The sequence below is a fragment of the Canis lupus genome, chromosome 23 (assembly GCF_003254725.2).
Source record: "Canis lupus dingo isolate Sandy chromosome 23, ASM325472v2, whole genome shotgun sequence".
In the NCBI taxonomy this organism is placed as follows: domain Eukaryota; kingdom Metazoa; phylum Chordata; class Mammalia; order Carnivora; family Canidae; genus Canis; species Canis lupus.
Window position 1 is genome coordinate 28,083,220 of NC_064265.1, and position 26,921 is coordinate 28,110,140.

General features: G+C 39.0%; 1 protein-coding gene across 1 annotated transcript in view; it reads right to left on the reverse strand.

The window, feature by feature from the left end:
• LOC112661035 (serine/arginine repetitive matrix protein 1-like) overlaps nucleotides 1–26,921 on the reverse strand; it is a 49,202-nt gene that overhangs the window by 19,804 nt on the left and 2,477 nt on the right. The window contains exons 4-5 of the mRNA XM_049099601.1: nucleotides 9,595–9,656; nucleotides 8,744–8,816 (exon numbers count right to left, since the gene is read on the reverse strand). Of these exons, the coding sequence (XP_048955558.1) occupies nucleotides 8,744–8,816; nucleotides 9,595–9,656 (135 nt within the window). The remainder of the gene's footprint in view (nucleotides 1–8,743; nucleotides 8,817–9,594; nucleotides 9,657–26,921) is intronic.

Genomic DNA, 26,921 nt, shown 5'->3' on the forward strand with positions numbered 1-26,921 from the left:
AGACAGAGACAGAAGCATGCAGGAATTGATCCCAGGTCTCCAGGATCACGCCCTGGACTGAAGGTGGTGCTAAACCACTGAGCGACCCGGCTGCCCTGTCGGCCTGGCTTTAAACTGGAACCATTTTGAGGAGCCTGGCTGGCCCTGTCATTAGAGTATGCAACTCTTTTTTTTTTTAATTTTTATTTATTTATGATAGTCACAGAGAGAGAGAGAGGCAGAGACACAGGCAGAGGGAGAAGCAGGCTCCATGCACCGGGAGCCCAACGTGGGATTCGATCCCGGGACTCTAGGATCGCGCCCTGGGCCAAAGGCAGGCGCCACACCGCTGGCCACCCAGGGATCCCTGAGTATGCAACTCTTGATCTCAGGATCATGAGTTCTACCCCCACATTGATAGTAGTGTTTATCTAAAAAAGGAGAAGAAAGGTTGACCCATTTTACCATGCTTATCTCCAAATGATCTATGCTAACATAATGATAGCAATGTAGCAAACTGCTAATCTTTCTCCTAGAGAGTATTTCTAACACTTCAGATGTTCATATACCACTGTCATAATTCTTACCATAAGCTCAGGGTGTGATTAACTTAATATTTTGCTATATTTGCATTTAAATCACGTATTTTTTTCTTTACTTTTTTGCTGCTTTTTATTATACACTACATTAATACACTGCATAACCTTCTAGAAGGGGTAGGTGAGCATTACTAAGTTATTTTTCACTAATTAGGAAAATGGTCTCTTATTCCATATTCTCCAAACCCTTAACATATAGTAACAACTCCGGAGACATGCCTATCTCTTTCCATCAAATTCCACTGATATGAAAAATGGGTAACACTCTTCCTCACCCCCATTAGCGAACCTGTAGATGTGATGTGTGCAGTGGCCATGTTGGGGATGAGCAAGCACACCGCCCTGATACCGATCCCCAGGCAGAAACTCTAACCACATGGCAAAGCAGTTGCCAAGCAAATCACTTACTTCTTTTTTCCCCTAGATTTATTTATTTATTTATTTATTTATTTATTTATTTATTTATTTGAGATACAGAGAGAGGCAGAGACACAGGCAGAGGGAGAAGCAGGCTCCATGCAGGGAGCCCAACATGGGACTCGATCCCGGGTCTCCAGGGTCATGCCCTGGGCCTAAGGCGGCACTAAACTGCTGAGCCACCAGGGCTGCCCCAAATCACTTACTTCTTAAACTTCAGTTTGTTTAGAAAGAAAATTTTACGTAATTACTATAAATGGAAAACTACTGTCATTTACCATAAACAGAAGAGAAACATAAATATAATAAAAACATAATAATATTAAATTCTAGCTAGACACTGTTACCTGGGAAACCTCTGAGCCTGAAACATACTCTGTTAAGAAGGAGGATTAGCATCTTGATAACCAACTGAGACATTCTCTCTGGAACAGATGGAAGGGAATGAAAAGATAGCTTTCTCAATTCCAAGGAATTCATTGTTATTTAATGTAGTGTCTCCCTGCTTCCTAAAATCCTTCACCCCATCTAGCACCATTGGGTTCTCCCCATGTTGTGTACATCGACATGGAAAATACTATCACAGGCACACTATCTGCTTCTTCACCTCTGTGCCTTCAAAGACCCTCCTCACTGTAACCTAGAATTCTGTCCTTTACCTATAACTTGCCCACCTGGAGATTGCCTATATATCCTTCAAGACTCAGGTTATTATTATTATTATTATTATTTTTTCAGGTTAAATGACTTCTGTAAAAAAACTTTTCTCCAACTGGGCTAGGAAGAGTGAAGCACAGCCCTTCCTCTTCTAAGATATTCATTCTGTTTGTGTCTAACAGGGCCCCTTATTATATTACATGTAGTAAGCCATTTGCTTACATGTATACATATGTGAACCCATACATGTGTACCATGGGGGAGTATCTTGCTCTTTGTTGAAGCCTGGTATAGGCTGGTGTGGGAGTGACTCCTAACACAGGCAGATTGCCTATGGAGCATACTTCCTTTCTTGGCTCTACCTATGTCTGGCCTGGGCCTGGTAGGTTCCCATATATTCCACTGTTCCCATATATCCGGCATATCCTATTGTCAAGGCCATTGTTACACTCACCTTGTCCACAAATGTTTTCTCATTTCAAGCTTCTCCTCAGGATTCTTCCCCCTTGCACTTGCTGTCATACCAACATGAAGGTTTGACCTGAGGGCTGGTTTGTTTGGGAGTTTTTGTTATTATTCTTACTGTGATATGTCAATCAGTGGATGGACGGGTTATTTATCAGATGGAGAACAAAGATCTCACCCTTTGCATTCCTAGACCCTATTATTTGGTATTTCACAAAGCCAAGTCCCTACCTAAGTAGAAGGTTAAGGTCATTAATTAGATGAAGGTGTGGAAGTTTGGGGAAATTAGACGATGAAACATTTCTGAACAGCATTATTCAAATAGTGGCGTGGTGGTGGTGGTGGTGGTGATTACGGGGACACATCCTGAGCCTAAACAAGCCCTCAGATGAGTATGGGCAGGTGCACTGAGGCTTTCATAAGAGTATATGGTTACAGTTCTTTTCTTTTGGTCTGATGCGAATAGCCAGGGTCTGGTTCAGATATAGATGTCTGAGCTTGTGGGAAATGAGTGAGACGTGCAGGCAATATTTTCTTGAGTACTGGAGCCCCATCAGCCTGCTCTGTGACTCAGGTGACCAAATGGGACACTGAGTGAGGAAGGGAGAATTTGCTCTACTTCTGGGCAGACTATAGACTTGGCTATAGCCCAGTGAGGCCTACAGAGAATTGAGTGCCCTATGAACCCCAGGGAATGCTGCTCTTAGGGAACATTGTTCTTTTTTTTCTTTTTAAAAAAGATTTTATTCATTTATTTGAGAGAGAGAGAAAGACCACATTGAGGTTGGGTAAGGGGAGAAGCAGACTCCCGGCTGAGCAGAGAGCTCAACTCAGGGCTTGATCCAAGGACACATGAGATCATGACTTGAACAGACACTTACCTGACTGAGCCACCCAGGTGCCCCAGCTGCTTTTAGGGGTTAATACTACTGGTATTGATATTATTCATGGGTGCCAGCAGCAAATGTTAAAAGATGACAGTTTGTGGAACAGATTTCTCTCTCTCCATTGGGGAGCTCCTCCATTCCCATGGCTTCAAACACCACCTATTTGCTGACAATTCCCAAATATTTATCCTCAGTGCACTTCAGCCTTGTATGTACAATTGCCTATATGACATCTCCATCTGGATGTCTTGTGAATGTTGCAAACTGAAGAAGAGAACTCACAAGCTCTGTCCTCAAACCTGCTGCTCCTGGGGTCTATCAATCAGCACAAAAGCTCAAACCAGAAACATCGCCATCGCCTCGGTACCTCCCTCTCTTTCTCTCTCACATGCCCTTTGCAATCTCTTAACAGGAGCAGTTGATTCTACTTCAAACATCCTCCATCTTCATTCACCAGCAACCCTGCTGTGTCATCCTTTCTTACTTGGACCATTGCAACAGCACTTGGATTTGTGCTCCCACATTCACTCTCATTATTCTACAATCCAAGTTCCTCATGGCAGTCAGAATTTTCTTCTTTAAGTGAAAATTTTGTTCACCCCAGTGCAGGGTACGTGATTGTTCTTGCTTGCTATTTTAGCCTCAGTGCCAAACACAAATAAGGCACATAGTAGGTGATACGTTTATAGAACTGGCTGAGGGAATGTGGAGGTTAGGAAGTTTTTTTTTTTTTTTTTAAGTATTTTATTTATTTATTCATTAGAGACACAGAAAGAGAGGCAGAGATGCAGGCAGAGGGAGGAGAAGCAGGTTCCAGGCAAGGAGACCCATGTGGGACTCCATCCCGGAACTCTGGGATCAGGCCCTGAGCTGAAGGCAGATGCTCAATCACTGAGCCACCCAGGCGTCCCAGGTTGGGAAGTTCAGGAATGTGGAGGTTGGGAAGTTCAGGGGCTGGGATCCTGTTATGCAGGTGAGGGCAAGAGATGGTGAAGATGGGGTTATTTTTAGTTGACAGAGGCTGCTAAGATCTAGGGGGGAAATGTGCCATTTATTTTATGGATGTTGAAGTAGAGATTAAGAGGTTTGCCTGAGGTTCACCCAGCTCTCTTGGATCAGTGCTGGGGTTGGATTTTGCCTGTTTGAGTCCAGGTTCAGTGCTCTTTCCAGTGTGTACTGTGAGTCTTAGCAGGGATGTAGAAAGGGGCAATACGACTACCAAAGAGAAAAGTGTCCTGTAGGCTGAGTCCAGAGGGCAGGTTAATGCCTGAAGACCAACTTGTCAATGATAGAGAAACCACCCTGATAAAAGACTAAGTGACAGAGGAGTCTACTGGTTTGAGCTCTTGTCCCTCAATTTATACCACCCTGTGCTAGCCTCGTGGACTTGAATATCTTCTATGTATTCCACATATGAGGAGTCATAAAATACAGGATGGTTAATTAACAGACAAGAATTGGGGATGATCTGTGCTGATGCTGCTTTGCTCTATTGAATAGAAAGACTTCTTTCTGATCAAGAGATATCATCTATGAACTGACCTGAAATGTCTTGCTTATTTAACAGTGAATCTGCTTAAAATAAGGAGAGTGGCCTTTGGGGCCAGGGATATGTACAAATATATATATACATACATATATATATATATGTATGTATATATATATATGAATTAGAATCTTAAAAATATAGTATCATCTTCCAACAAAATTAATCTAATATTTTTTACTATTTCTATATTTTTGTTATCTGAAATTATAATCATGTTATTATTGATGTCCTCATATAAATATGGACAAAAAATGTTGACCTGGATGGGACTGAATGCCAAGCTTAAAAGAGCTCTGCTTGGTCATCTTATTTAATGGAATTCCTTAATTCCTTCAATTATTGAACAATTTCTCTCATACATACTGTATGTAGAACATATTTATAAGTGATAAAAATGTAAAAATGAACTAGGTGCCCTCTCTGTGAAGCTTATTAGTCTCGATGAGTAGAAGGAGCTGGTACTCAAATGTTTATAAAGTGATCCAAGAACCACACACTGCAGTCACAGCAGGTATATCTGCATCAAGACCTGCTCTGATTAATCTGCTTAAAATGAGAAGCATTGTCTTTGAGGACCAGGGGGACATGTACAGTAGCTATATTGTAATTAAGGATTAAAACCAAAATATTATTGGAGGTTGTTTGAAAGTTTCTCTTCAATGGCTTAAGAAAAGGTTTCTAGTTCAAACAGGGTCACTGGATTTTTATTTCTTGCTGGGTTACTTAATGAATAGTAGGGTTGTTAAATATTTGGATGTAATTTGAACATTAGAACATTTGCTCTTTTTTTTTTTAAAGATTTGATTTATTTATTCATGAGAATACACAAAGATGAGAGAGAGAGAGGTAGAGACACAGGCAGAGGGAGAAGCAGGCTCCATGCAGGGAGCCCAACGTGGGACTTGATCCCAGGTCTCCAGGATCATGCCCTGGGCTGAAGGCAGCGCTAAACCACTGAGCCAACTGGGCTGCCCAGAACATTTGCTCTTTATTTTGGCTCTCATACCTGCTCTGAATAACAATATAACAATTAAGGACTCCCTTCATACCCCCAAAAAAATCTACGTTGAGATTTGAAATGTTATGTAAAAGTTTTGAGTGGCTGATGCAGGCTCTAGGAGAAATAATATAATTTTCAGTACAGCTTGGTTTAAGAACTGTTCAGAGGCTTTAGCTCCTTAAAGTGAGTTGGTTTTATCCTGAGAGTATACCAAAGTTATCTATTTCTTAAAGCCTCTTTTAAAAAAGTCATGAAACACTTGATAGTTCAAATGACATCTCGGGGAAATTAAAGACATTTGGCCCATGTCCTTGTGCTTGGGTAGGAAAAAAAGCTTTTATCCTTCAGAACCAAGAGGAAAAGATTATCTGGTAGAGTGTAAGATAGAGGGCAGAGACTGCACCCTGCTCCTGGAATTCGTGTGATTATATATAGGTAACACTGGTAGTTAAATTGCTATAATAACATGAAGCTAACCTTAATATTTCTATTGACTATGATATTAAAAGGTGAACCATTTTATCAGGGTAATAATAACAGTCTCCTCTATTTGCAGGGAGAAATTACAAAGAAAAAAAGGAGCTATTTATTTACTTAAAAAAGCCTCCAGTAGTTTTCTCCATGTCTTTGTCCATTCAGGCTGCTATAACAAAATCTCATAGACTGAGTGACTTATAAACCACAGAAATTTTTTCTCACAGTTCTGGAGGCTGAAAGTCTGAGATCGAGGGGTTGGCAGGTTCAATGCCTGGTGAGAGCCCCCTTCCTGGTTGCAGATTGCTGACTTCTCAGTTCCATCCTCATGCGGCAGAAGGAGACAAGGGAACTAACTCTTTAGGGTCTCATTTTCAAGGGCATGAATCCCATTCATGAGGGCTCCATCCTCATGACCTAATCACATCCCAAAGACCCCCTCCTAATATCATCACACTGGGGCATAGGAAGTCAACATATGAATTTGGTGGCGGGGGGGGGGGGGGGGGGACAGAAACATTCAGTCTGCAGCACTCCATAACCTGCAAGATGCCTGAGAATTGTAACTGATGGCTTGCATGAAGACGAATGGCTTTCTAGTCATTAGCATTCACTCTCTTATTCTTCTCCTCCCCAAAACTTGTCTTCTCTGTCTGAGCAAATGGCACCACCACCATCCATCTATCATTCAGGCAGAGACCTAGGAGTCATCTTTGGCATTTTCAGCTCCCTCAGTCAATACCTAATTTATTGCCAAGTCCTTTCAATTCTATCCCTAAACATCCTTCGAATCAATCTGTCGTCTTCTCTCTCACCATCTTAGCCCAGAGGCCATCATGACCTCTTGTCTGAAATGCTGTAACAGCCTTCTTCTTGGTCTTCCTCTAACCACTGCTGTCCTGTCTAAGCAGTTCTTCCAACTACAGTCAGAGAGGTCTCCTGGAGACACAAACCTGACAGGAAATTCCCCAGCCCCACGCTTACAGTCTTTCATTGGCTTCTACTTGCTTGTAGGATAAAGACAAAGTTGCCCAACATGGAGGGACTGATGTGGTCTGGCCCTGATCCTCTCCTGCTGCATGCTTATCTTGCCTCCCTTTGCTCTCTGCACCCCATCTACAGTATCCTTCTTCTACTTCTCCCTGTTCCCCTGCCACTCCCAGCCAGGGTCTTTGTTCCAATTGTGCCCTTCACTGTCCTCCCTTAGTTAGTATTTACTCTTCTTTCAGATCTTAACTCAATCTTAAGTCCCTTAGGGCAATCTTTTCTGACTTTCCCACCTTGGTCCTGGGGGGCTGTTTGATCCCCCGTATGTCCTGGATGACTAGCAAAGTCCCTGTTAGATGGAAGGCACTGTGAATATAAGCCTGTGGAATTGGTTCATGGGATGGGGTCATGGTCAGTAGTGGCGAAGGGATTAGGAGGATGATAAATGTTATCCTGACACAGAAGTGCTTGAAGGAATCTTGGATGTTAGCTTTTGAGAGGAAGAAATTTAAGACATAGTTGGTTTTTGTATGTATTTGTTTCTTATGTGTTTCACTAGACCCATAGGATTAATTTGTAGAAGAAAGTGGAGGTGCATTTGAGATGTTCCAGAGGAAACAGCCAAACTAATGGAAAAATTTTTCAGAGAAAGGTTGTGATACAATCCTAAGGATGAACTTTCTAAAAAATGAAAGGTAGAGGAATGGGCCACCTTTTGCAGAAGGCATCTCCTTGGGGGATATTGTAGTGATGCTTTCTACATCAGGAAAGAAAAGATTAAGTATCTTATCAGATCTCTTCCAGTCCCAAGATTCTAGTGCAACGAGCAATAGAAAGGTGGACAATTCAGATACCTAAGGAACAAAGAGAGGGTACAGGTATATCAGTTAAAATTCACTTGTTTTATTTGGTTAATGGTAAATACTCCACAATCTGTGCATGTTTCTCTGGAATCTGAGGCCAAAGAAGACAGAATCAAATGTCTTTGGAAATTCAGGTAGCATGTAATCCTCTTTCAAAGAAAGGAACTATGACTACACCTAGAAAAACACCTCTGGTGAAAAGCTTATGCACCAGAGACTAGATTTTCTGAACCTGAGTGACCAATGAAGTGCTTGTACCCATCGTTTTATGGGTTTTAAAACCCCTTCCAGCATAAGGATAAATAACTAAGTATACTTTGAAGTTGCTGATGAATAGGAGCACTGAGAGATTTCAGGTTATTGTGTTGCATTTTAACCACTGTTTTGTTTTGTTTTGTTTTGTTTTCCTTTTCCTTAATATCAAGCCCCTTTTATCTTCCACTCCCTTTTCCTGAATTTAAGACTGACAAGTTCATGCTTATTATGGTCCCTTCTAAGGGTGTTCCCTCCTTTGTGTCCATATTATCATAGGTCATCTATCACTTTTATAAAATGTTAGACATGTCTGCGAGATACCTGGACCCTGTGTTGACTTTTGAGCTATTTCTAATCCTGTTATCTGTTCCCACACTTTCCTAATCTACTGTAAAGATGCCCCTGAAACACAGGACCCAGTAAATGGATAAACACCAAACCTTTGTCTTTGAAATATGCACATTAACTCAAAGTAAAACCCTTTTCTGTGCACTACAATGTAGCTTTTTATGCACATTCCTAGATTTGCCATCCTATTCTACTTCTCAGTTTGTCTGCAACATTTTATTTGCTAACTTTTGTTCAGAATGGAAGACGACGTATTTTCTCACCTCGTATGACAGTTCCATGCTTTAACAGAAAAAGAAATGAACTTCCCACGTATGTTGTACTGTTTGTAATTTGCTGTGAAGAGAGCATAAAAAAAATGCTAGAATTAGTTATTTCCTGCTCATCCTAAAGGCAGCATATTAGTAAGGCTATTTGAAGATGTTCAACTTTGATTATGTACTCAAGAATAAGGAATTTTACATTATTATTAAGTGCCTAATATGTGCCAGGAACTTGGCAAGTTTCTTTACATACATTGTCATTTAATATTCATAGTAACTTTACAAAATCAATGGTATTATCCCTTAACCTTATGGATGAGAGAACTGAGGTTTAAGGAAGTGAGATAACTTGGAACATACTCATAAGTGAGAGCAGTTAAAAGATTTTAGCTCCCGGTTTGCTTGTCTGTCTGACGCTAGATCCTGATTCACTACCTCATAGTGAGATACTTCCCCCAGATAGGTCCCTTTCTCCTCTTCCTTCCCTCACTCTTCCCTCTCTTCCTTCTTTCTTTGATATTAGATTTTATTTCATTTACTGAGGATATAGAGGTTAAAAATAAAACCACTGTAACTATTCTGCAGGGAAGACAACTTAAATCCTCTTAGGTAGAGATCCATGTTTTTGAGAGGTATTAAAAAACAAAATTCAACTGAGTAAATTTTAAAGACTTTGTTGGCTTTATTCATTAATTCATGAATTGGGCAATATCCCATCTAGCAGATAAAAGCTCTGCAGAGCTGTACAAAATTAAAAAGCAGAGGAACTTATGCTGGTAAAAAGTGGATTGGTTGTGACAAGATCATCTTGGTTTAGGGGACAGTAGGGGTCTATCAGGCATATTACCTACCTCATAAGTGCTGACCAGATGATTCCAGATTGGCTGATTTAATATTCTATTCCTGGGAGATGCTGAAAGTGTAATTAAGTTGGCTATTAAGTCTCAGTTTGATGGGAAGCCTCGGTGGCTCAGTGGTTTAGCGTTGCCTTCAGCCCAGGGCGTGATCCTGGAAACCTGGGATTGAGTCCCACATCAGGCATCCTGCATGGAGCCTGCTTCTCCCTTTGCCTCTCTCTGTCTCTCTCTGTGTCTCTCATGGATAAATAAACAAAATATTAAAAAAAAAAAAAAAGGTTTCAGTTTGGTGACATGGGCTTAGCATAAGTGATCCCATTTGGGTACTGTTGTCTCTTTCTTAATGATTCCCCACCTTCGACAAGACTTTCAACCTAACTAGAGATGTGATCCAAACAAAAGGCATTAGTGCCACTCCTACTTACTTTTCTGAGGTTCTTGCAATTTTTGCTCATCTTCTTTGTGGTATTTACAGTTCGTGGTATCTTTCTGCTGAATCCCTGTGGTATTCACAGGTCATGACTTCAGGTTCACATTTCTAAGTTGGCAATTCTCTTTGTTCCTTTTCTGATGTTCAAGTCTTAGGGAAATCATTTGCTTGTTGGCTAGTGGCTGGGAACAGGCACTAAAAGCTTTGGAGGGAATACAGTACACCAAGAAGGCCACTGTGATTATTATAAGCAGGAGAATTCTCAATGTCTGGAATTCACTTTGGAGCCATGTTTCCCCAAGACTCAAACCAATCAAAATCACATAAGCTGAAGAAAGACCCTATTGAAGGAGTTTCTTTCTTTCTTTCTTTCTTTCTTTCTTTCTTTCTTTCTTTCTTTCTTTCTTTCTTTCTCTTTCTTTCTTTCTCTTTCTTTCTTTCTTTCTTTCTTTCTTTCTTTTTTTTCTTTCTTTCTTTCTTTCTTTCTTTCTTTCTTTCTTTCTTTCTTCTCTTTCTTTCTTTTGAAGATTTTATTTATTCATTCATGAGAGACACACAGAGAGAGGCAGAGACACAGGCAGAGGGAGAAGCAGGCTCCATGCAGGGAGCCCAACGTGGGACTCAATCCTGGGACCTGGGATCAGGCCCAGAGCCGAAGGCAGACACTCAACCACTGGGCCACCTAGATGTCCTGAAGGAGTCACTTTCTTAAACCAAGTGGCTTCTTCAGTGATCTTATGTAGCTGAGTTCCATCTTCCCCTGAAATGTTAATCTGAGTGTTCCAGCTGGTGTTTGCCACAGACATCTACTTGCTCAGCTAAAATATAATCAAAGGCTATTCTATTATCAAGAACTACCTCGGTCAGAGAGTCTAAGAATTTTTTGTTGGACAGCTATTGCTTTAGCAAGAGATTCTGAAATATCTCCAAGAATTAAGGAGAGGTTCCTGATCATAGTCTCATTGGCACTTATTCCTAGCCAGGGGAACAGTGATCTACCAAAGGAAGCTGACTTTGAATCATGAATGCTTCCTAGTCATTTCCATTTGAGTCTGTGACCCATGACTGGAAAAGTGACAGTCATGGAGGCCCATAAAATTTAAAGGTCTGTAGGCCACACAGGCAATCTTACTCTGGTTACCCCTTTCTTTGTAGAGATCCTGGATGCAAGTTCCCAAGTTTGGGATTGTTAACCAGAGACAGGGAAATGGACATGACAGAGAGGGGGCTGAGTTTGTTCCATAGAAACTGAGGTATTGGAAATTAGGGAGAAATTTACGATGGGCAAAAGGTGGACAAAAGAATCACAAAGAACTCCCTGGTGTAAAAAATAGGAAAAGGATGGTCAGAGAGGGAGGGAGGAATGGAAGGAAATGTTTTTGATCCTCTTGATCCCATGTCTTGTAAAGAAGCAGGTTAATTAGGAGATGTGGTTCCCAAAGTTCAAATCCCTGAAGTTTGACTGCCATCTGGCTAGTGAGGAGGACCTGATATACTTCCTTCCAAGGAGATTCAAGGATAGTCTTTGTTCTTAGTAATTCTGATTCAGAAAAATGGGAGAAAATTGAAAAAATCAGTTTGGAGAATCATAGCTTGATATTTGAGGAAACTAGAAGAATTCAGGATCCAGTCCAGTTTGTAGGTATATGATAAAACTTTAAAGACAATTAACAGGATTAGGGTCTAATACCCCAGAGGTACAAGCATAATTTTTCTCTCTGCAATCACCCTCATTAAAAAAAATTATTCATTTGAGGGAGAGTGTGGGAAGGAAGGGCAGAGGAAGAGGGAGAGAGAGAATCTCAAGTAGACTTCCCACTGAGCAAAAGTCCAATGAGAGGCTCGATCCCACAATCCCAAGATCACAACCTAAGCTGAAATCAAGAGTTGGACACTCAACCAACTGAGCCACCCAGGTGCTCCTGCAATCACTCTCATTTTTTTACAAAAATGACCATAATAAGACTAATCTGTTTACACTAAATTTGGTCTGATTATTTACGTAAATGCAGCAGGAATAGCAATGGATTGTATATGCTCTTTTAAAGCATGTTCTGTTGGAATTTCACATAAGAACTCTCCAATTAAACTTTTAAAACCTCTTGAGGCCAAGAAGCCAAACCACAGATCCTCCATCAGATGTTACTGGCAGTATCTATAGTTTGGGTGAATTCTTCTCTCCTCAAGGTCCCCAAAATATCCTCAGGTTCCTGGACCTGCCAGGACCTTCCCTACTCATCTGGTAAAGCTGAATTGTTCCTAGAGTTATATTTCTAGTTTTCCAAAATTTGCCAAGACAAGGATAGTTGCTTTTAATTCCTCAAAGAACTAGGTTGTAGCCTAAATGTAGCCAAATGATATCAATGGCTGAACCATTCATCCAACTACATTATCTTCAGTTTGCTCCTTTATATCAGGGAGATCTTCAACTTAGATGAAAATCAAAAAGATTCTTACGTTCTGGATTTAGAGCCTTGTTTTGGAATGCTTTAATAAATCCTTTCACAAAGACTTCAGAAAGTTTATTTCCCTTTGGGTACATTTAGCTTAGAAAAGGCATTTAAAAAGTTCTATCAGACTCTGAATATCAGCTTCCAATTTGGCCAATTTCTGACCACAGAGAAACTGAAAAAAATCCTTTCAGATATCTTCTCAGTTTTCAGCTGGGGCAAAGAGTTAATATTCCTGAGATTATCAAACAACCCCTTTGTGTATGCAAGAGGCATCCTCAAAGAAGATACAGAAGATATTATCCTGGCAAGGTCCAAAGCCACTCCCAAAGACAGCCAAAAGAAAGAAAGACTTAGATCATTTCTCTGAGGGCTGGCAGCAGTTTGGTAGGACCCTAGCCACGAATGGACTTTAACCCACATTTCTGTCTAGCCATATCTTTTTTTTCTTTTTTTTTAAGATTTTATTTATTCATGAGAGACACAGAGAAAGAGAGAGAGAGGCAGAGACACAGACAGAGGGAGAAGCAGGCCCCATCAGGGAGCCCCATGTGGGACTCCATCCGGGACTGCAGGATCACGCCCTGGGCGGAAGGCAGGTGCTAAACCGCTGAGCCACCTAGGGATCCCCTGTCTAGCCATATCTAACCACAAATACAGTATAACCCACATTCCTGTTTGACTGTATTTTGGGGTCCTTGACCTGACAGTTACCAAGTGAAGCTCTCAGGACACAAAACAAGACAAAGAAGGAGATAAGGGCTGTCCCTGAGAGAGATGAGATTAATAAACAATGAATATGGATTTGGAAAGGAAGGGATAACATGAAACTTTATTTTCATCCTTCCAGCAGGCATTATAGACAGAGATTTGGGAAAGCTGACCCTGGTAAAAATTCTCACCCTTTGCTGGTTTCTGCCAACTTTTACCAGGATCCCATTTGTAGGTTCCAGTGTTTACCAGAATTTGGTAAGGTTTTCCATCAGTTTTTAGTTTCCCTTGGCTGTTTAAGAGGAACTTGTAAATTATAAACTGTAAACTATAAATTATAGCAGTTTACCAGAAAATCCCTCAGAGTCCTGTCAACCCTGGAAGAGCTGATATGGGGGTCCACCTTCAAAGGTAGATATGGGGGCATCTGTAAGACCACTGCTTTGGTAGACTTTTGTTAACAGTCTTATAGTCTCTTCAGAGTGCAAAGACAATTCAGACAGATGATTACTAGAAAGAATACTCAAATAAAGGAGGATGGATGGAGCAATAGGAGTTATGTCAGTCTTAAAGTCTTTTGTTTTGAGTGTCTCTTATATTTTTAATTTTACATTAGCCTTTTGCAACATATCTTTCAATGAAGCTACTTTGGAATTTTGAAGCATTTTGGAGGCTTCTGCATGCCAATTAAAATAGGTATTCAATTCTGTTTATTTGATTTAGGAAAGCTTGTTTTCAAGTACACTTCTTAAATGAACAATCTCATCTAATTGGTGTAGTTCTCAGAATGGCCATTATAATTCTAGGTTGTTTTTAGTAAGACTTTGCTATTTTTGTAGATATCTACAGTTTCCAGGACCACAGTTCTTAGGCATAAAATAAGCAGGTGTGCTAGAAGATGGCACACTGAATTCTTTGGGAATTAAGGATCTATTTCTTTCTTTCTTTTTAAAAAGATTTTATTTATTTATTCATGAGACACAGAGAGAGAGAGAGAGAGAGAGAGAGAGAGAGAGAGAGAGAGGCGGAGACATAGGCAGAGGGAGAAGCAGGCTCCCTGCAGGGACTGCAATGTGGGACTCAATCCCAGATCCCAGGATCACACCCCGAGCCGAAGGTAGATGCTCAACCGCTGAGCATCCAGGCATCCCAAGCCACCCAGGCATTCCAAGATCTATCTCTTTATCTACACTTTGGGTCTCTGGGAACCAAATTAATACTTAAGAGAAATGTGATGCTAGGTTGGGGAAGGTATGGTGTTTTACATTGTACTTTATTACACAGAAATTTTCTTAAAGTTGGCAGGGGACCTAGTGTCAGTCTAACTCTTCCATGACCAATTTATCCTAATTCAGGAGTCTCAGAGTTAAGTGGTGAGCATTCAAAAAGCTTTTAAGTGCTTGACTCATGCCTACCGACTTTGTGGCTTTTGGCTTTTGATATTGTCTTTAGCAATAGCCTTTACCTACACAAAACAATCACATTAACACACCAAAGTAACAAAAGAGATGTTACTGTGGACTGGCCAATAAAAGGCCTTGTGTGTACCCCCAGCAATTCCCAAAACAGAACTGGGGACTGGGGAAAAGATGGAACCAGCATACCCCAACAAATGGGACTGTGGACTGGGATTCAAATCAAATGAGGAACTGTGGACAAACAAAGGGCTGAAGACTTGAGTTCTAAGTAGAATATTCTTCCAGCTTAAACTGACCTGCTAAGCCCTGGACTGGGAATTGTGGACTGAACCAAGAAGAGCTAAGAACTGACATTCTATTAGAGCTTTCTGTCTGTCTAAACAGACTTGCTGATCTAGAATAGAAAGCCAATTAGATATGGAGTTCAATACAAAGACAGCAGGAGTTCACTGGGGAGCCTGGGTGGATCAGTTGGTTGAGCATCCTAAATTGGGCTCTGCACCCAGCAGGGAGTCTGCTTGTCCCTCTCTCTCCCCCTCCGTCCCCTCCTCCTTACTGCTCATGCTCTCTCTCAAATAAATAAATATAATCTTAAAAAAACAAAAAACAAAGACAGCAGAGATCAGAATGGAGAAGAATTTTTCCACAGCCTTCAGAAATGGTGAGAAAGAGTACTTGAAGGGTTTGTGGATACCAGTGCCCGTGTTTCTTGCTGTTCCAGAAATCCATCAGAAATTTCCTTTGGGTCCCACTGCTGCCAACAAATTTGTTAAAAAGCTAAATTCAACTGAGTAAATTTTAAAGACCTTACTGGCTTTATTCAACAATTCACAAATTGGGCATCATCCTAACTAGATCTGAGAAGATATATAAAATGAAAGGCTTTTACAGGAACAAGGGAAAGAGATAAGGAAGTTGTATTAGTAAAAAAGCAGATTGGTTGTAGCAAGTTTATCTTCCTTCAGGGGATGGCAGGGGTCTATCAGGCAGACTACTTCACTAGTGCTGACCAAGTGATTCCAGATGACTAAGATGCCATTCCTGGGAGATGCTAAAACTGTAATTAAATTGGGTAGTATGTCTCAGTTTGGTGGCATGGGACTTAGCATAAATGACTCCATTTTGGGCCTGCTGTCCCTTTTTTAACAGAGGCTTGAAAGTCATTCAATTTGGGGGAACTTCTAAGAAAAATAATATAAAATTATAAGTATTAAATTAGAGACAAGTTGACTATTAGAATAGAATAAGAAATCACAACAAATTACAAATTTGGGTGCTAAATTTGAGATCACAAAATCTGGAAAAATAAGTGTTTTGAACAACTAACTAGTGTACCCTAAGATGTTTTGTTCCTACATTTTTGGGTTTCAGATTCTTTAACAATCAATCCACATTCTTTAAGGAGATAATAAAAAAATCTGGATACTCTAACATAGTTAATTTATATATATATATATATATATATATATATATATTTTTTTTTTTTATAACAGTATATGAAAGTTCCATAGTCTAGCTTCTGGCTATCTCCACCCACATACTTCAGGTGCTAGGCACCAGTGGATGCATTTATATATATAAAGATTTCAGGCCTTGTAATTTATTTATTTATTTATTTAAAAGATTTTATTTATTTATTCATGAGAGACACACACACACAGAGAGAGAGAGAGAGAGAGAGACATAGGCAGAGGGAGAAGCAAGCTCCATGCAGGGAGCCTGATGTGAGACTAGATCCTGGGACTCCAGGATCACGCCCTGGGCCGAAGGCAGGTGCTAAACCACTGAGCCACCCAGGGATCCCAGGCCTTGTAATTTAGAATAGTAGGGAATGAAATATTCATGGATGTCTTTTCCCTACCAGGACAGCCAGCAATAACTTAATTGCACACAAATAGGACTACAAACCATATTTGTGTACCTCACTAAATCCAAATGAAATCTAAACATATCTCCATCTCAACTTCTTGTAAGCCAGATCCAAAATTTTGCCCTTGGGTGCTCCAATGCTACTTGATAGGAAAAGTGTGAAGGGGGAAAGGTCAGCAAAAAGAGTAACTCTGAAATTAATTGCAGCAAAAATATCCTTTGTAAATTTTATCAAACCATAAGACTATGAGAACATTGCTAGAGTCTCTTCAAGGACTTTCAAAGGGGCCTCTGTAAGTGAATGGCCCTGAAACTTAAGTTGCCTTGGTTTCTGAGAAAATCCAGCTCTAGAGGAATGGTATAACACAAAAATGGTATTTATACCATACCTAATACACAAGAGTCCATGCTTCAAAAGTAATGTTGTATGTGGTCCTATTCTGAAGAGCTTGAGGTCCCAACTCCACCAAATTAAGATAGAGGACGTTCTGTGATAGAGGATGTTCTTTCAGTGTATTTTGCTCTGTAGTAGATAGCACTATGAAGATGGAGATGTTCTAATACTGCTAAATCTCAAAGGTCCCCTACCCATACCCCCATTTATATTTGCAAAGGACTTGTTACTTGTAATGGAATAATTTCCAAATACAACAGACCTTAAAATTCCTATATTGGTGTAATCAATATTAAACACACCATTTACTATCCTTCCAAGCAGGGCAGTTAACACACATAGAGCAAAAGCATGTTATTGCTGTTAAAGACTACACAGTAGAAAGATTATAGCACTAAAGAAAGTCTTTAAGAATTCATTAAGATGTAATCAAGCTATTACAAACTCATCTGTTATTTGCAATTATAACGTAGTTACTGTAACTTATCTCTGGATAAAATCACCTCTATGTTGGATTTCTTTGCTATATTTTGCTCCTTGGTGATGTATTCAAATGCCCAGTTTTCTCATGTATATCCTCCTCTTTTTTTTTTTTTTAAAGATTAATTTATTTATTTTGGGAGAGAGAGAGAGAGAGAAAGAGAGTGTGAGCAGGGAGATGGGCAGAGGGGGAGAGAGAATCTCAAGCAGACTGTATGCTCAGTGCAGAACCCAACACAGGGCTCGATCTCACAACCCTGAGATCATGATCTGAGCTGAAATCAAGAGTTGGACACTTAATGGGGGACTGCACCACCCAGGTGTCCCTATCTGCTTAGTAGAAACTCCTGACTCATCTTACTTTTCTTCCTTTCTTCTACAATTAACTGCCTTTAATAAGCAGTCCTTATAATTGTGTCCTATACCATTATCCCTATTATAATATTTACCTCTAAACTAGGCTATAGCCTGTAAGTACATCTCAAGATAAATAAAGAATATAACAGAAGTATTTTGGTCTATAGGAATGCATAGTTTGTAATCAAAGTGTTTACACTTATTGAATAGTGTAAAATCCTATTTCATTAGTCTTAAATATGATCCTTTTGCTCTATCCCCAACATACAATTTCTATATAATGTACTTTAGAAGAAATGTTATAGCCTCAGAAATGTTATACAGCTTCTTAAAAATATGTTTTGTTTTTAAAGGCTGAGACTATTTCTCTAAGGAATACACTGTTTCAATAGAATGGCATTTTCTATTTAATGAAGCTTCCCCCCATTCTTTCATCTAACAAGGCTGCTAAAGCTTGATATACCTGGTCAAAGACGCATTGTTCCAAAGGGCCTGACCTGAAATAAGAAAACAAAGACTGACTTAGAGCTGCAAACAAAACTATAGCTCCATTGTCCGTGCAATGCCCCTCTAATTTTTGTTTTCCTCCATACCAAACTGTGGCTATGCTAACGTGAAGCTCAGGGTTATGTAAGAGGGGAAAAATGTGATCTCTTTATGGTCTTGATGTCATTTCCCCTGGTCACGTAAAATAACTCGTTTTAGGCCAACAGGTATCTACTCAAAGAAAATCAAAGTCCTATAACTTTAAGAACATTATTTTAAGAATTTAATTCATTTTTTGAGAAATGCTGGAAAAGGTTTAAAATACTGATATACACCCTGACACTATTTTTCAGAGTTGAGGACTACTGGACTACTGATCAAAATATTTTTAGATGAAAGTTTTAAGTTTCCTGTAGATCAGTGCTCAAATTTTAGCACTTCAATCACCCGAAGGACTAGTTAAAATGATAGAATGCAGGGCCCTACCCCCAGAGTTGCTAATTCAGTAGGTCTGCCGTTGTGCCACAGAATTTGTACTTCTAAAAAGTTCCTGGGTGGTACTTTTGAGAACCATCAATGCAATCGATGTAGATCACTTGGTGATGCATATTTTCAAAAATCAAAGCTGACAGGGTTTGTACCTTCTCAAGCATGTATGCCATTTGGAAGATGGAGAGCCATTGCCAAAGTCAGGGGGATAGTCATGATGATTTAAAGCTTCATAGATTCTTAACTGGCCATTTTCACTATAGCTGCCCTATGCCTAGTAGCATTATATAATCCTTAGTAATGCAAGAAGTCCTTGAACAGCGTCTTGCTCTAAGTGTTGTGAGATCATTGAGTGAGATGGTCAAGAAACAATTCTTGAGACATTTTATGGTACAACTTAGTTTATTTAAGTAGCACAGGGACAGGAAGAGCTGCACTTTTGCTGTATGAAGCTGGTGGTTTTATGCTCAGTGCTCATGGGGGAGGGGATGTGCAGGAGTATTAGATTATGAATGTTTTCTTCAAATTTCTACTCATCGAACTACTTTCGCAAGATTTCTCTGGTGCTTATCATTCAGCATGGTATTAACTATCAGTGAGATGTACAGGCAGTCATGAGACCCTTTAAATATGTAGTAAATAGTACATATTTGATCCTTATCGAAATTATGCAGGCTATAAGTCAGCTTTCTGGGCTAAAGGTGAACATTTTCCTGCTTCTATTCCTCATCATAAAAGTAATCAAAAATATGTTTTTATCTTTTTAATTCCTTCCTTCATAGCTGTTTACTGATTGAAGTGATGCAGCAACTGAGAATTGTAATTCCTTTTTTTTTTTTTTTAAGATTTTATTTATTTATTTATGAGAGACACAGAGAAATAGAGAGAGAGAGAGGCAGAAACATAGGCAGAGGGAGAAGCAGGCTCCATGCATGGAGCCTAATGTGGGACTCGATCTCTGGGACCCCAGGATCACGCCCTGGGCCAAAGGCAGGTAGGTGCTAAACCGCTGAGTCACACAGGGATTCCCGATAATTGTAATTCTTGATTTAAATAATGGAATATAGAAAAGGTGTAATTGTATGTCCTTCATACTATCCAAAACCATTATGAAATCTTAACACTTGAAACAAAATCTCTCAATTCCTTGCCCCTAGTCTGGTTTATATATAAATATAAGATCAGAAGAAAGAAAACTTTACCACTTCGAATGATAAAATCACTATTCCTATACTGTTCAGTGGCTTTTAGATCCTTACATGTGTTTAATATGTATTCTGTTGATTTTTCAATAAAGCATATTAATGAACATATCTCAATTACCTATTGAATAATCTCTCTAAATGCCTGACTGTAATTATTTACTCTTAGGATTACACTTCCATTTTAGCAGTAATTTCAACTCTGAAAAGATAAACCCAAGGGATTCTAAAATAGTTTCTGCTTGGAGCATGATTTCCCCAGTGTCCGAAGGTTAAATAAGAACAAGTGAATAGATGAGACAATGGCCAAGAATGTCATAAAATCAAGTCCTTATTAATTAATACATTCTTGAATGCCATCAAATGAGCTATAGGGCAGATATTCTAGGCTTAAGAGTTAATGCCCATCAAGGTATCAGAGTGCCTTGAGTTGAGTTGAAAGATGCAAGAATTTAACAAAACAAAATGACAATTTGTAAAAGGTAATTCAATAAACAGGGCAGCTTCTCACATATTCTCTAATGGGTCACTGAGATAGCTTTAAGGAAATGGGAGCCAAGAGGATATTGGATTCCCAGCTTTGACGCTGAATAGTGAGAAATTCTTGTTCAGAGTTTCACCTGTGTGAGTTGCAGCCTTGTCAGCTATAAAAAGCAATTAGGAAGATCTACTCTGCTTACCTCACAAGGTTGTGAGGATTAAATTTAATTATGTACATGGAAGTGTTATGTCAAGTGAAAAGCCCTAAACAAATGTGTTTTGTTGGCTGTTCAGTGAAAATTGATTCGAATTTCTTTAAAAGTAATACAAATTCTTTAATCAAGTATGCAATCTTTATCTTTCCAAGTGCTTTTTCAGAGTCAAAATGAGCAATTTAATCATTTAAATTAGGGAAGAATATATTTAGTTTCTTCCCTAATGTCATAGCTTTTTAACTGCCCTAAGTTAGAAAATAGAAACAAGTTGATGTGCAAGCTTCAAAATAATAAATATTTTTGTCAAGTTTGTTGGAAAAAAAATGACTTTGCTAAACTTAATTTTATTTTAGCAATTTCACAGTAGAATCTATCACTAAGTAGTCATTACTTGAGTAATTAAACAAGAAAAAATAATTAAACTAGAAAAAATCTGGTCTGGGACATACAACTATGTAAGAAAATAAAAATTCTAAAATCGAACTAGTTTTCAAGAATAATGTGCAGAATAACATAATTTAAAAAAACTCCTGATTAGTAATTAAGTACAATTTTTCAAAGGAGTTTCTGATATTAATAGCCAATTTTTTACTCTCTATGCTAATATGGAAATCACCTAATTTAAAAAACAGACAATATTCCCTTGTTCAGTTTCTCTGACATCTTATTCTGTAACTTCCCATTGATTAACATTGCCTTTAATATTTAGAGTACATTATTTAACATTTTATAATTTGCATTGTCATAGTATTTTGAATTCTCTCATCTTGTATAGGAGCAGCCAAATCATCAACCAACTAATACATTAACCTATTTATCTAAAGCAAACTATTTTTTCTCATTTAAACTTTATCAATTAGGATGCTCCCAGCTATAAGCAACAGAAAATATAATTTGTTTAGTATTTCATATTAAAGGAAGTCCTGAAAAAAAATAAAAAAAAATAAAGGAAGTCCTGTGGTAGGACAGGACTTGGTTGTGTATTAAATTGTGTATTAAAGGACTTGTGTCCTTTATAGCTGTATTTTATATTTATTTTATATATAAATATATTTTAATTTATTTAATAATAATATATATATATTTATATTTATTTATAGCTGTATTTATAATTGTGTATTAAAGGACTTGACTTCCTCTGATCACTACTTTGCCATCCCTGGTGTTGGCTTTTCTGAGGAAGAGGGGTTGGTGGAGTAATAAGGTGGCTGCAGCACTTCCAAACACTTAAAATTATGGGGAAGACTTGTTAAACCACAGATTGCTGAGTCCAACCACCCATAATTTCTGACTCAGTAGGTCTGAGTGGGTTCTGAGAATTTACATTGCTAATGAGTTCCCAAGTGATACTGATGCTGCTGGTAGTGGGGGCCATACTTTGAGAAACACTAATATAGACTAATGATCCTGGAGGGGAATGGATGTTTGAGGATCACTGGTAACAATCATTACAAGATGTACTTTATCGTTTGGAATATAACAGAGAGTTCCTTTTGCTCTCCTCATAGGGCCCGATGCCATTTCTAGTTTGTCAGCTTCTTGTTCAATAATCTAGAGAGGGACACTGTTCGCTTTGAATACTAATATTCCTATGATTGAGGTAGTAGTTTCTTAGAAAATAGTTATGCATTCAATTGTTTGAACTAGGGACTGCTTGGGCCAGTTCAAGCCTCTAATTTGCACTTCAACTTATTTGTTCCTGGCCTGTAGAAAGCTTTTTTTCTCTCTTTCCAAAATTCTCATTTTCTTAATCCTCCCAATATAGAATATTTGGCAATATTATTTTTATTTTTTGGGGGCAATATTATTTTTAATATCTTCTGAAATAGGGCTATATAAACATTGCCTTTTATAACCAAGGAGGTTCCCTGAAGGTGTATATATACACACACATAATATATGCATATATTATATATATATATAAAATGCTAATCTAATTTTCCATCTGATCGTTATTTGTAGTGATGGATTCTTTAACCTGAAGATTTAACAATTTGCTTGTGTTGCAAGAACTCCTTCCTGCCAATCTGTAATTCTCCTTCTCTATCATCTATCTTGCAAAACCATCTTGCCAAATTGCAATTCTCCTTTCTGTTAGCTATTTTGTAAACTTGTCTCTTTGCTGTGAGTTCCCGATTTTGTGTAGTACGCTCGATAGGAATAGGGTCTTTGTGCATGACTGTCCAGGGCTAAGCTTCTGAATCCTCATAAAACCTTGAGCAATTTCTGTGCCGTTGATCTCTCTCTTTAATTTATTATCATAATGGCATTTTTGTGCCCTTTTTCTCATTTATTCTCACAATGGAAAGCACAGTGGAGAGAGATGATTTCTGCAGGAGGCCTGAAAGGACTTGGGACAAGTTCAGGCAAAGATGAAAGCTTTGCAAAAAAATATGACTTCTAGAAAATGGTGGGCTAGAAAACTTTTAAGTGTGAATGTACCATTTTGGTAGTCTTTGGTACTCCTCAAAGCTCTCTCAAACCCCAGTGTGCAACACAGTCAACAGAGATTGAAAATGTTTCTGATGTGAAATTGAGGAAGGATTTGAATGGGAGGAGGCTAAGCTATTACTGCAAACACAGCAAGGGGCTGGTATATATAATGTGGAATCTGTCTGATAGTTTCAACTAATTTACGACACCAACCTATCTGCAAAACTCCCCAAATTAGGAGAAGATGCGGCCAGTGGCAACTTAATGTAGTTGGCTATTCTTTTTTTTTTTTAAACTTTTTAAAAAAATTGTTTTTATTTATTTATGATAGTCACAGAGAGAGAGAGAGAGGCAGAGACATAGGCAGAGGGAGAAGCAGGCTCCATGCACTGGGATCCCGACATGGGATTCAATCCCAGGTCTCCAGGATCACGCCCTGGGCCAAAGGCAGGCACTAAACCACTGCACCACCCAGGGATCCCTGTAGTTGGCTATTCTAAGGCCTGTTGCTTATACCTGGTCTCCAAGATGTGTTGTCTAAGCATTAAGAGTAGATTCCTGGATACCTAGGGTAATAACTGAAGACTGTGCAGGAAATTGTAGTGCTTTTGACTTTGCCAGGCATTGATATGCATGCCATCAAAACCCAAAGCAAAAGTTCAGTGAAATTTCCTTGTGCAAGGAAGCAGCCACCTCAACATCCTTATCTTTTAATTTCAAATGGTTACTTGGGTTCAAAATCTGGGTGTGAAATTTCATCTTCGTTGAGCAGTACTCAATACTTCTTACAATGATTAGGACTTATTCTTGTTCAGACCAAGTTATCCTAGTCAACCCCTTTGTGGTTCAGAGATTTAAGTTCAATTTTAAACCTTGGAAAATCCCTTAATTCTTTGCTTTACAGGACAGTAGAAGCTCATGTTTTAGTTTGATCATAGGTAGCAAGCAGAGAAGTCAAAGATGGGGATTATGTTTAAAAAATAAAAAGGTGGGATTATGTTTACTCATGCAACAATAAATATGTATTTATGATGACCATTTTCCAGATTACTCATTTATTCAATAGGTCCTTATTAGATATATACTACAGACAAATGTTTTTGGGCCAGACATGCGTTATGCATTTGGAAACCAGACAGAATATCTTCTAAAAAGGTACATTTTATCTCAAGATAAATCTTGGGGGTATATGTAATATTAATATGGGATATTGCATGTCTATATTCTGTGGGAAAAATGAAGTCCAGAGATGACTTCTGGATATGGGACTCATACTCACTTTGTTCTTCCCTTTTCTTATCCTCACCTGTGCCCCCAATTACCCTCACCTCCAATCCAGAAGATTGGTAGTACATACCAAAGATCACAATTATCACCAAAACCTCAGAATTTGTGAATGGGGAAACTGAGTCATATATAGATTTTTTTTTTTTAAGATTTTATTTATTTATTCATGAGGGACACAGAGAGAGAGGCGGAGACACAGGCAGAGGGAGAAGCAGGCTCCATGCAGGGAGCCCGATGTGGAACTCGATCCCGGGACTCCAAGATCACCTCCTGAGCTGAACGAAGGCAGATGCTTAACCGCTGAGCCACCCGGGCATCCCAGATTTTTTTTTAATTAAAAAAACACACTTTAAATTCTCTAGTTTCTTTTTCTCAGTTTCAGCAAGCATTTCATATTTAGAATGTTAGCAAGTGTAGAAGCTATGCAATTTTGTGGGCTGATAAAATATTTGTAAACTACTTGGGTATCTCTGTGCTAGTAAAGCCAACCAAACACACGTAGCTCATTTTTGAGCTCATTTGATTTTTATTCTTGCTTCTTATTTTTACTCTTCCAGCACTGCTAAGATATAGAACCAAGCAGATGTACAGTAATTCTGGCAGGTGATTATTAGACACTTATTCCCTAAGACTCTTCTCACAGTAAGGCTGTATTTCCCCAGACTTGACCCTTAGCATGTCCTTTCTCCCACAGAAAGAAAAATACTTCTGCTGTTGCTCTGTTTGAGTAGGTTAGCTTGTAACAATAAAGCATTACATCTTTATATGCTTTTAACATATCTACCTTAAAAAAATGACTTTTTTTTTCTAGCACTAGGTGAAATTTCTTAACTATTAACCTTTGGTACTTAAAACAAGGTTAAAATAGCCTTTAAAATAAAACATTGAGGAAAGATTTTAAAATAACATTTCCCAGGTTAATTTTTTAAATCCTAAAGGCCACATATTTATCATCCAGGTTTATAAACATGTCAGCTATTGGGCAGCCCCGGTGGCCCAGAGGTTTAGTGCCACCTTTGGTCCAGAGCATGATCCTGGAGTCCTGGGATCGAGTCCCGCATCGGGCTTCCTCCGTGGAGCCTGCTTCTCCCTCTGCCTGTGTCTCTGCCTCTCTCTCTCTCTCTCTCTCTCTCCCCCTCTGTGTCTCTCATGAATAATTAAATAAAATCTTAAAAAAAAAATGTCAGCTATCACATTTTATATTAAAAACAAGATGCCTGGGGATCCCTGGGTGGCGCAGCGGTTTGGCGCCTGCCTTTGGCCCAGGGCGCGATCCTGGAGACCCGGGATCGAATCCCACATCGGGCTCCCGGTGCATGGAGCGTGCTTCTCCCTCTGCCTGTGTCTCTGCGCCTCTCTCTCTCTCTCTGTGACTATCATAAATAAATAAAAATTAAAAAAAAAAAACAAAAAACAAGATGCCTTACTTTGTGTAACAAGGTGCAGTATAAATAGAACACTATGGCAGTCCTTCCTCAATCTTCCCTATTTGTAGTATTTCCCCCAAGCAGGGAGGCCTGACAAATTCCCCTTTATTGCTCATATGTATCAGACACATTTAATTAATTTTGCAGGTTAAATATTCAGAACCAAATGAGTGGGTTTTTAGAACGATTCATGAAAAAGAAAACAGAAGGAACTTGAACATAATACATTTCATTGCCATTAATCTCATTCTAGGTAGCTAATAGTCCATGCTTTCACTTGTTTGAACTTATACTTTTATAGTGCCTATAAAATACAACCTGTCTTTATTTTATCAGATCCTCACAATCTTTTGAGAGAAAGGATACTTATCTATGCTTACATCTGTATCTGAAATATATGTACATTATGTATAGGTGAATGTATATACACATATGTATGTATATTTACATAAGGCAGTGTACATATATTTTAGGCCCCTTCCCCCAAGATGAGGAGGTGGAGATTGCCACACAAAAGTCTCATGGCAGGTTAGCTGATCAGATGACAAAACAGAGAGAAAGACGACGATTTCTTTTTTCTTTCTTTTTTGAGGACAAGGATTTCTGAAGCTCACAGTTCAAGCACTCCCCACTGCTCTGACTTGAATAGTGTTAATAAATGCTATCTTTCACTTACATAGGAAGTCAAAGTCGGTGCTACTGATGTTGGCTAGCTTGGGTGGAAGAGGTGTTCAGACACAGAACAGAGGATCACTCTGTGGAGATGTGTTGATGAGGGTGAAGGATCAGAGGAGTGGTTGAACCAGCAGCTATCCTTTAAGGCTTTTGCTGCTCCCAAGCCCAGGAATTTGTGAGACGACCGATGGTGGATTAGGAATGCAGGCAGTATGTAATAATTCTTCTGGACAAAGCTGGTTTTATCCAGTTTCTTTTTTGCCTTGGTAATAGGAACAATGGCTTTCATAATTTAGGCAGGCAAAAAGTAAAATTCCAGTGTAAGCCACTTTAGGTGTAAACCATGGGGTGAGATATATCTTTGGGAGAGGGGGGTGGAGTTAATTATGAATTCAGTGTTAATGCTGGGGCATTGCAGTGCACAACAGATAATTCTGAAGTTACCTCAGATAAAATCTCTCAGCTAATTAAAGCAACCCAGTATCAGATTCTGTACAGGGAAATTACTCTCTATTTTA